The sequence below is a fragment of the Octodon degus genome, unplaced genomic scaffold (assembly GCF_000260255.1).
Source record: "Octodon degus isolate 3935 unplaced genomic scaffold, OctDeg1.0 scaffold00070, whole genome shotgun sequence".
NCBI lineage: Eukaryota > Metazoa > Chordata > Mammalia > Rodentia > Octodontidae > Octodon > Octodon degus.
Window position 1 is genome coordinate 3,300,589 of NW_004524646.1, and position 9,970 is coordinate 3,310,558.

General features: G+C 48.3%; 1 protein-coding gene across 4 annotated transcripts in view; it reads right to left on the reverse strand.

Moving 5' to 3' along the window:
* Window positions 1-3,561: 3,561 nt before the first annotated feature.
* The window catches only part of Gpr68 (G protein-coupled receptor 68), a 28,898-nt gene continuing 22,489 nt past the window's right edge, over window positions 3,562-9,970 (reverse strand). For all 4 annotated transcript variants that reach the window (XM_023719604.1, XM_023719603.1, XM_023719605.1 and 1 more), the window contains one exon: window positions 3,562-6,197. In XM_023719604.1, coding sequence (XP_023575372.1) covers window positions 4,990-6,108 — 1,119 coding nt within the window. In that variant the 5' untranslated portion in view covers window positions 6,109-6,197 and the 3' untranslated portion in view covers window positions 3,562-4,989. The remainder of the gene's footprint in view (window positions 6,198-9,970) is intronic.

Here is a 9,970-nt window from a genome sequence, read left to right on the forward strand (position 1 = left end):
CACATTAAGGTAGCACATTCCATACAGAGCTTACAGGAACTGGGACTTGAAGCCAAGGGAGCCAACTAGGCCTCAAGTCCCCTTGGCTAAGGGATACCCCAGTGCTCAGCTGGAGAAAAACATGCCTTTGAGGTCACTTCTTATCTCTCATTGCACAGGCGCTATTGATGCCCAACTCCAACATGGTTGTTGTTACCTGTGGAACCCATGTTACCCATGGATTCTACTGGCTCCACAATGAAGTTCATGGCTCTGTAACAGGACAGAGATGTGGCTTACCAGCAATTTGCCAAAACTCAAGATAAATCAGTTAAATGATCTGCTTGCCAGGAGTAAGGAGAAAGGAAAATGCCCCATTTTTCTTCTGATCAGGCCAGACAGACTTAATTTCAGTTCAGATCCAGGTAGCACATTGAAAAAGATTTTTGCTCAAAGGAAAATGAAAACATCTGTTAGAGACTAGCCAAACCCTTAACAATTCTGCCTCTTCTTTCTTCATGTATAGAAAAACTACATTTCCCAGCCTCCCTTGCAGTTACATTGGGGCCATGTTGTTATGATCTGGCCAATAGGATGGGAAGACCCCAAGATTATGAAAGCTCTTCCTGGAAGGATCTTTCTTTTTTTTTTTTTTTTTTTTTGCGGAACTGGGGATTGAACTCAGACCCTTGCGCTTGCAGGCAGGCACTTATTCTACTGAGCCATCTCCCCAGCCCCTCATGGAAGGATCTTAAATCAATGCCATAGTTTAGGAAAGACTTGCCAGAAAATAGCCTCTAATACACACACACACACACACACACACACACACACACACACAAAATGTCATTGGGTTTGGTTTGATTTGGTTTTGGTTTTTTGAGCTAGGATTGAACGCATGGTCTTATTCATGCTTAGTATAGTCTACCACAGAGCTGCATCCCAGATCCACTTGTTTTAAGACTCTGCTTTGGGCAAGGTTTATTTGTAGCTGCGGCATAATCCACCTTTGCCCAACAGAAAAATATCTCCATCTGCTGTTTTCCTCCAGCTGATACAATGAAGACAGAGCCAGAATATGACACTCTTGGGTCCATGTTTTTTTTTTAAACCCACTTCTTGCAGCTGGTGATTCTGCAGCCTCCATTCCTAGAACCTATCTGGCAAGACCATGACCTTGGATGACATCTATCCTGAGGTCACAGTGGTGCTAGTGCTCTGAGGAAATACTAGGATTTCAATCCCATTTATTTTACCTCAACAACTACCAGGGAATATTGCTGGGTTAGACACTAAATATCTATGCTGGAATGTACCAGAGAGCTCATGCTAGATAACTTCCTCACTCTGAAGCATTCCCTCTGCATCCTCAAAAATGATAGCTCAGTCTCTCCACAAACTCTACCAATGACAGATGACTCATGGTTGTCTAAGACAGGTCATTCCAGGGCTGGGCAGAAAATCTTAACTATTAATGAGCCAAGTAGAACCTCTCTACCCACCAGCCTTAACTGAGCCATGTGACCCTTCAAGTGCTTGAAAACAACTCTCACAGCCCAGTTTTCAGCATTAGACCCTCCAAGCAGTAGTGGGCAAAGATGAGTTATGCCACAGCTACAAATAAACCTTGCTGAAAGCAGAGTCTTAAAAAAACAGAACAAGGCCGGGGAGATGGCTCAGTGGAATAAGTGCTTCTCTGGCAAGCACAAGGGCCTGAGTTTGATCCCCCGTTCCACAAAAAAAAAAAAAAAAACATGGATCCAAGAGCGTCAGATTCTGGCTCTGTCTTCATTGTATCAACTGGAGGAAAACAGCAGATGGAGATGTTTTTGTGTTGAAGAGTTCTCCCACTCTTCTCTGGCCAACCCACAGACCAATGTATACAGACAGGAAAATGAGCCCTCGCCTTACTAATCAATACTAGCAAACAAAAATGGAATCTTAATGGTTTCTACCACCTTCAGTCCAAACCAGATAGACTTTTCTCCCACCCATTCCTCTCTGGAAAGAAAGAAGCCTTAATCCCCAGTAATGTTCTTACTTAAGTCTTAGAATAAGCATCTACTCTTGCAGAGCGCTCCAGAACTCCAGGAGCCTGACCAAGGGGGATTAAGTGATCAAAATCAAATTTACATTTCAACAGGATGCAGTTAATCCTTGGTGATAAACTTGTCATCTTCCACCACTGAGAAGATCATCCAGCCTGAAGAGGATGGCCAACCAGTGTGGGCCTCCTCAGACAGCACCCCACCACTGAGGAAACCCCCCCAGAGATGAATGCAGTGGGTCTTTCTGCTAAGGAGGGGGTCATCTGATGGAGTCCCCTTTGCTCTGGAAGGAGTTACACAGCAAGTACAAAGGGTCAAGAGGCCAAAGACGGAGGGAGTAGCATTCTCCAAATCACAGAGCTGGACTCTGCCCCCCAGAGTTAAATCCCAGAGCAGATTCAAAAGCAGAGAGAAAACATCGCTTCAGTGGAGGGGCTCCGTCCTTGACCACTTGGTGGATGGTCAAGGGCCAATACTCCGGTTGCTCTGAGTTTTTTCTGAGGTCAATTCCATGATTTTTCTGATTGCTTTGAGAGCTCAGAGGATGTTCCTTCTAGATGTCCCTGGTGTTGGAAGCGCCCTGCTATAGAAAGACTGCAGCACATGCACTGTGGCTGGCTACTTTTCTTTATTTGCAGACTGAAGCTTGCTACATAAATCCATTGCACAGTCCAACACACGTATGCTTCTGATGTATACTTGGTGTAAAGGATAGGAAAATACAACAAATACATTTCTCCACAGTAAACAGTACTGCTCCCAACTCATCCCAGTCCATGCCAGCAGGAACGCCTGCATTTAAGGTCAACATTAGGGAAGAATGCTGCAGAACAAAGAGGCTCAAGGGCTCAGCCAATACTAACGCCCCAGAAGGAAAAAGAAGAGAAGCTCCCAGGCCATTTCAGGCTCCACAAGGAATTGGAGTGGGGCTTCATAGCCAAGTATAGGCCTGGGACCTCAAAATGCACCCTTTCTAGGGCATGTCCATCTTGGGTTATCTGCCTCAGGTCTCCTCTGATATACAGATTAAGGATGAGGCTCTTGGCAGTTGGTGAGAAGTGGGAAGGAAGATTGAAGATGAAGTTCTGCCTGCCCTCCCAACCCTACCCTTAGCAGAGTTGAGAATGTTCTACTGATACCAACCATGGCCTATTCCCTGCCCTGGTTCCTTACCACCATTCAACCTTCCTGGCTTTTGGCATGGAGGGACTTGAACTCCAGGTCTTAGAGGGCGTGCCCTGCAAAGTCAGAGCTGGCTGCAGCCTCTGTACAGAAAGTCTAAAGCACTAGCATTTTCACGAAGGTAGTCTTCTGGGACAGCAAGTGGCTCCCCTGGCCCTTGCTGTGTTCACCAGGCCAGTGCTATGCTCAGCACAGTCCAAAAGCCAAGTCTTGGGGCCAGGGAGATGGCTCAGTAGAATAAGCGCTTCCCTGGCAAGTGCAAGGGCCTGAGTTCAATCCCAGTTCCACCCAAAAAAAAAAAAAAAAAAAAAAAAGTCAAGTCTCTATTCTGAACAAGTCAGATGAGGCCAAAGAACCCATGCGCCTCTCTTCTGCTCTCCAGAGAACTCTGAGAGGGTGGCACCCTAGGAGCAGGAAGCTTTACTGCAAAACAGAACAGGAGAAACCTATGCACATGCCAAGGGTAGGAAGGACACCTAATTGTGGCCAGCCATGAAGCTGCAAGAGATGAGCCTTATACCTAACCCTCCAGGACAGGATGCAGTTGGTGGCCTGAGTCCTGGGCTTCATATACCCACTAATCCACTGCCATCTCTAGGGAGGTGAGCTGGGACATCGGGCAGAGCACCCTGGGTGGGAAAGGAGCGAGGTGAGTTCCAGGCCACCTCGCCTCTTGGTCACAGGACCTATTTAAAACAAAGCAGAGCTTAAGCCCCGACCTGTGAGCTTAAGGATCCCAGGATGCATGCATGGGCTTTGTTGGTCTGGGTGCATCCAAGAACCCTGGCACAATGCTGCAATCCTCTCTGAGATGCGAAATGCTTCAGGGTGTGTGTAGCAAGGACTGGGAAAGACATGACCCTTGTCTCAGTGTCTTAGCAAACAGCTGTCATGGGGAGCCTGGCATTTTTAACCTCTTTCTTCCTTTTCTCCCCCGACTGTGTGTGTGTGTGTGTGTGTGTGTGTGTGTGTGTGTGTGTGTGTGTTGCCAAACTCCAGACTCCCAGCCTGGCACTTTGGGGCAGATGGAAACAGAAAGCTAAGTAGCAGAACTGTGTCAAGAACTTAGTTAAGGACAAACTGACTGTTGGAAGTCGCTCAGGCCTCTCCCCAGGACTTCGTCTGCCATTAGCCTTCTGACCTGGGGGATCTTCTCCCCTCTCCCTGTACAGCATGGTATGGCTGGAGACGGGGTTTCTGTTTTACCCCAAGGTCAGCAATGCCTCCACCTTCCTTCTTCCTAGCCAGTCTTCCCTGCCCACCCCATTGCGGATGTGGCTTTCAAGTGCCAACAACAACAATGCAGCTTCACATGTCACAGAATAGGGTAGTGGCCACACATTTGCACAGGCGTCATCTGTGACAACAGTGACACTGCAGGCAGTGGCAGGTGAACACGCAGGTCCCCAGTCCACCTCCCAACTCCCCAGCCTCTGAGTCCTTGAACTCTATGCTCCCACCCCCAGTTACTCTTCACAAACTTCCTGGAAGTGACAAGTCACAGCCACCCTCCCAGCAGCAGCCCCAGCTGGCAGCCAAGGATGCCCAGGAGCTGACAGGGATCTTTCTATCCTGGGCAGTGTCACCAGCCTCGGCAAGCTGGAGCAGGCTTCCAGGGACCAAAGAGGCCTGTCTTCGGCCAGTCCTTCCATCCCTCCAGCAGAAGAGACGCCTGCCAGGTCAGGTCAAAGCAGGAGGCAGCCAGGTGCAAGCTCAGGACCACAAGACTGGTGGGCTGAAAGCTCAGGCCTTACCTATCCCCACATGTGGGTGACCCTGGCTAGGCCATGGGGGACCCTCCTGCTCCAGGCGAGCTAGCGGTCTGGAAGGCCGAGTGGAGCTTAGTTAGCAATTCAGGCTCCTCACCCTGGGCCCCACTTTTCCCAGAGGCCTCGGGGGCACCCAGTGGGTAGGCTTCCCGAGCCCGGCTGGTCCTGGCACAGGTGAGCAAGGCCAGACAGGCCCCGCGGAGGCGTGCCAGGTCCCTGTGTGTGGTCTCACTGACGAAGCAATACAACACAGGGTCGGCGACACAGTTGAAGCTGGTGAGGAGCAGGGAGAAGTGATAGGCATTGAAGATACTCTTTGCAAAATCACAGCTGGCCTCCCAGACACTGCGCACCAGCAGCAGCACGTGGTACGGCAGGAAGCAGGCCAGGAAGATGACCACAGTGCTGAGCACCAGCCGCTGGATCTGGTCCTTGCGGCTCTTCTGGGTGCCATGGCTCCGGCGCACGGCCTGCAGGATGCCCCGGTAGGAGGCCAGCAGCAGGCACAGGGGGAAAAGGAACCCCACCAGGAAGCGGTAATAGTTGATGCTGCGCTGCCAGGCCTTAATGGGGTAGTGCTCAAAGCAGACACGATGCCGGTCCTTGTCCTCAATTACCTCCTGGTGCATGAGAAAGAAGATGCTACTCAGTAGCTCCTTGGCCCAGATGACCACGCTGACCCCCACAGCTGCCTTCAGGGTACGAAACTGGTGGAAGCGGAAGGGATGCGCCACAGCCAAGTAGCGGTCGATAGAGATGCAGCAGAGGAAGCCCACACTGATGTAGATGTTCTCGTACAGCAGGATGCCGCACACCTGGCAGGACAGGTCGCCAAGGGACCAGTGGTCGTGCTGCAGCACGTACTGCAGCCAGAAGGGGAGCGAGCAGATATAGAAGAGGTCCGCCACGGTCAGGTTGCACAGGTACACGCCCAGCTCGTTCCGGGCCTTGATCTGCAGGTAGCCGAAGTAGAGGGACAGACAGTTGGCCGGGAAGCCCACTACCAGCACCGTGACATAGACTGCCGGGGCCAGCGTCTGGTGGATGGTGTGGTCAATGGTACAGCTCAGCGAGGCATTGTCTGCAGTGATGTTCCCCATCTTTGGGATGGAAGGGGCCTCACCCTTCATGGGCTCAGGGACTCCCCACCGCCATCTTGTTTACAGAAGGTGACTCAAGCTAGAGCAAGGGCAGGGCATCGCTGGTGGTGGGCAAGCCCCTGCAAGTCAAAGGTGGGAAAATCTTAGAACCATCATTGCTAGCATTTCTATTACACCTACTGCATGGAAGGCAGGCTTCTATGCCTGGTAATCCTTTCATCTGTGAACTACGGCAAATGTTTAATTTTTTTTATAAAAAATTATATTAAAAGACATATTGCTATTAGTCACTCTTAAAACACTCTTCCTTGCTTGGAACAATTATTCTATAGTTCTTGCTGTTTTCTGAAGCGGCTCTGGAAGTCCTCTTTTAAGACTGCCCTAAGTTGCACTGGTGTGGGTGACTCTGTGTGCGGAATTGGTTCAAAATGTTTACCGTGCATGGTCATTTTGACTTTGGAGAACAGGCAGAGGTCACACGGTGCCAGATCCAGTGACTATGATAAATGAAGACACCATAACTTTTTTTTTTTTTTTTTTTGTGGTACCAGGGATCAAACTCTAGACCTTGCGGGTGCCAGGCAAGCACTTATTCCACTGAGCTATCTCCCCAGCCCACCATAATGTCCTTATGAGCCAGCCTTTTCCATCAAATGGCTGTGGGCAACAGCATTTACTTTGCTCACACCTTATAAAGGTACTCATGAAAACACTTTCCAGAACTGCTTCCAGAAGTAGCAAAAACAATGGGATAAGTGTGTTGGAAGTGAGGGGGATATTCTGAAGGGGATTACTGGCAGTGTCTCTTTTACTGTAATAAAATTTTTTTTTCTTTTGTAATAAAATTTTTATTTAAACAGTCACCATATTTTCTAATCACCTCTTACAGATTTTACCAACCAACCAACTCAAATGCAAATAGAATATCTAAACGAGTCCCACACAAAGACCCTGATACGGCTCATGGTTTCCCATTCCTTCTCTGGCTTTCCTTACGTATGTTTCCTTGTCCTTTATTTTCCCGGTCTCTATTTGCAGCAAGTAAGCCCAGGAGATCTTAGGAGCAGGAGCCAGGCCCAAGCCCAGCTCAAGGCAAACCTCCACTCCAACCCACACGCAACTCTGAGGGCCCCACCACTCCCGGTCATAACAACAGCGTCACTCACATTTTTCCTACTTGCTCATGAGACTGCATTAATTAGGTCCATTAACTCTGAGTGCACAGCTCCTCCTGGGGGCCTTTCCAGACAGTCTCAGGGGAGCTGCAGCTTGTTCACCTCCTATTGTGCTTTGACAAGAAACGACAGTTCCCTGCAAGGCCCAGCCCAGATTGCTGGTTGCCCCTTAGCAAGAACCTCCTCTTCTCTCCTTTCAGAGACTGCAGGATACAAGCACCAGGCCAGGCCACCACAGGGCTATGCAAATCACTTACCTTTTGGGAGCCTCCTTTTCCTCACTTGGAAAATGGAGATAATGACACCTGCTCCTGGGGACCAGAAACAGGCCACATCGAATGGCAAATGTGAAGATGAGCAGCATGATCCCCCCAAAGCAAAATGGGGAGTCAGAGACTGTAATTTTAATTTGAATCAGGGAAAAGGTCACATTGTTGAGAATTAACAAAAAAGATTCCAGATACAAAGTAAGTTTTAACAAGATAAAATAAAATGTTTTGATGTAATCATACAGGATTTATCCTATTATGTCTGCCTTTTAAAATTGAGTATGTTTTCAAGATCTACCCATGTTGTAGTATGTGTCAGAATGTCCTGTTGTTTAAGGCTGGATAAAATACCACTATATGCATATGCCAACTTTTGTGTAGTCACTTGTCAATAGATATTTTGGGCTGTTTTCACCTTTGGGGTATTTGCAACGATACTGTTGTGAACATGGCTGTGTAAAGACCTGTTTAGTTTCCCAATTTCAGTTCTTTAGCATATGTAGCCAGAACTGGAATGGCTGCACAATACAACAGTTCTGTGCTGAATTTCTGAGGAACCGCCATCTTGATTTCTGTAATGGAGATACCAGTTTACATCAACAGTGTACACAGGCATTGCTTGTTTATCTGCTTTTATCTACCTGTTCTGGTGAAGAGAGGATGGGAAGAAGGAACAGCTGAGGACCGGGACCCTCAACTGCACACAGCTGGCTAAGTCAGAACACAGTGTAGGTCCAGTCACTCGCCAGAGTCACTTATGAAGATGTCAACAGCAGCACAGGTTCCTGCATGGTCCCCAAAGGGCACCCACTCAGAACTGTTCATGTTTGCCTGGCGTTCTCTAGGCCAGGTAAAATTCACTGGCAGGGAGACACAATCCATTCATTAGCACAAGCTCACAGGCTCCAACAAAACAGGGTAAATGAAGCCACCATATAGCATGTCCTGTCATGTCCTGGAAATTCCCTGAGAGTCACCAAGCCTCAACTCTGCTGTTTACGAGTGGTCAGTGTATGGCTGTGTGGAGTGGGGTGGGGCGATGGTTTGTAGCTTCCTCTTTCCTAGGCCAGCAGTAAGCTAAATCTGGAAACCCAAATCCAAAATATGGGAGTCTGCAGAGCCAAGGAGAATCATCAGCCACATTGAGATTAAAGCATGTCCTCTGGTCATTTTGGAGCAAGAAGAACAGTAGGACTTAATCTTGGGTGCGCTGGAATTCCCTGGAAGTTTGTTAAAACAAATTATAAAGACCCACTCTCCAGTTTCTGGACTCAGTAGATCTGGGTAGAGATGGAGGGCTCAAGAATTTACTTTTGGAAGAAGCTCAACTGCTGGGCCACATACCATACTTTGAGTGACAAGGCACTGGGAGAGTCGAGGTCCTGGGCTCAGCATCTGCACATGTGTCCTGCACTATCTCCCAAGGCAGGGGAGAAGAGGCAGCCCCAAGCGGGAACTTAAGACTCAGCAGAGCTGTGGATAGAACCAAAACTCACCCAGTGTGCATCTCCAATCAGATTCTAGGTCTCAAGAAATAGCGACTGAACCTGTCTGAGAGCCTATGATCTTTTATTTGCAAAGTATTTTATTACTGACTGAACATTTCAATTCTGCCATTTTGTCTCATCTTCACAACAACCCTGTTATTGTCCATATTTTAGATAAGAAAACTGACATTCAGAAAAATGAAGCAGTTTGCCCAATGGTCCTGAATTTTAGGGTTTCATGGGACAAGTATTTGTGGAACAGATACAATGTCCACAGCCCCAGGCTAGACGGAGGTGACTGAGCGATAAAAAAGAAGAGGGTTGCAATCTTAAGGAAGCTCCACGCTGAGAACACAGGGATGCCACTACATGTGGCAGTGGCAGGTGAGTGCTGTGAGAACTCTTCCCAAACATGTTCAGTGTCAGTTTATTTTTGCACCTATGCTCGCTCTGTGTGGCATGTCATCTTGTGGAGGACCACCTGACCCTATTTCCTTGTATTGATATGTACAGAGCTGGCTAGGGCTTCTCTTTATCCTTTCAATTGGCCTTAAGCAATGTATATTAGTGTAGCTGAGGTGCTAGTGACAGTCTTTGAAGGTGGCATGCGTGTTTCCCTGGTAACACCTGCTGCTCTCTAATGTGAGCAGGGTCCAGAGAGAACAAAGAGCCGATGCTCCACGCTGCCACCTGGGATGCAGCCTTGAGACAGAGGCTATGACTTCCTGGGGCTTGAAAGATGACATCAGAGCTAAAGCACCAGACCCCCAAAACATTAGATACTATCTCAATAGAATAATGCAAATTACTTCCTCTGCATGTGGCAGAGATAAATGTAGGCCACCCACCTAGCTCAGCTCACAGTGCTCACCTATTTCCCACAATTCTCAGTCATTCCTCTTCAAGTCACTCCTCTACTGAATAAAACCCAGGTGCAGCTCTTTTCCAAGATGACGAAAAA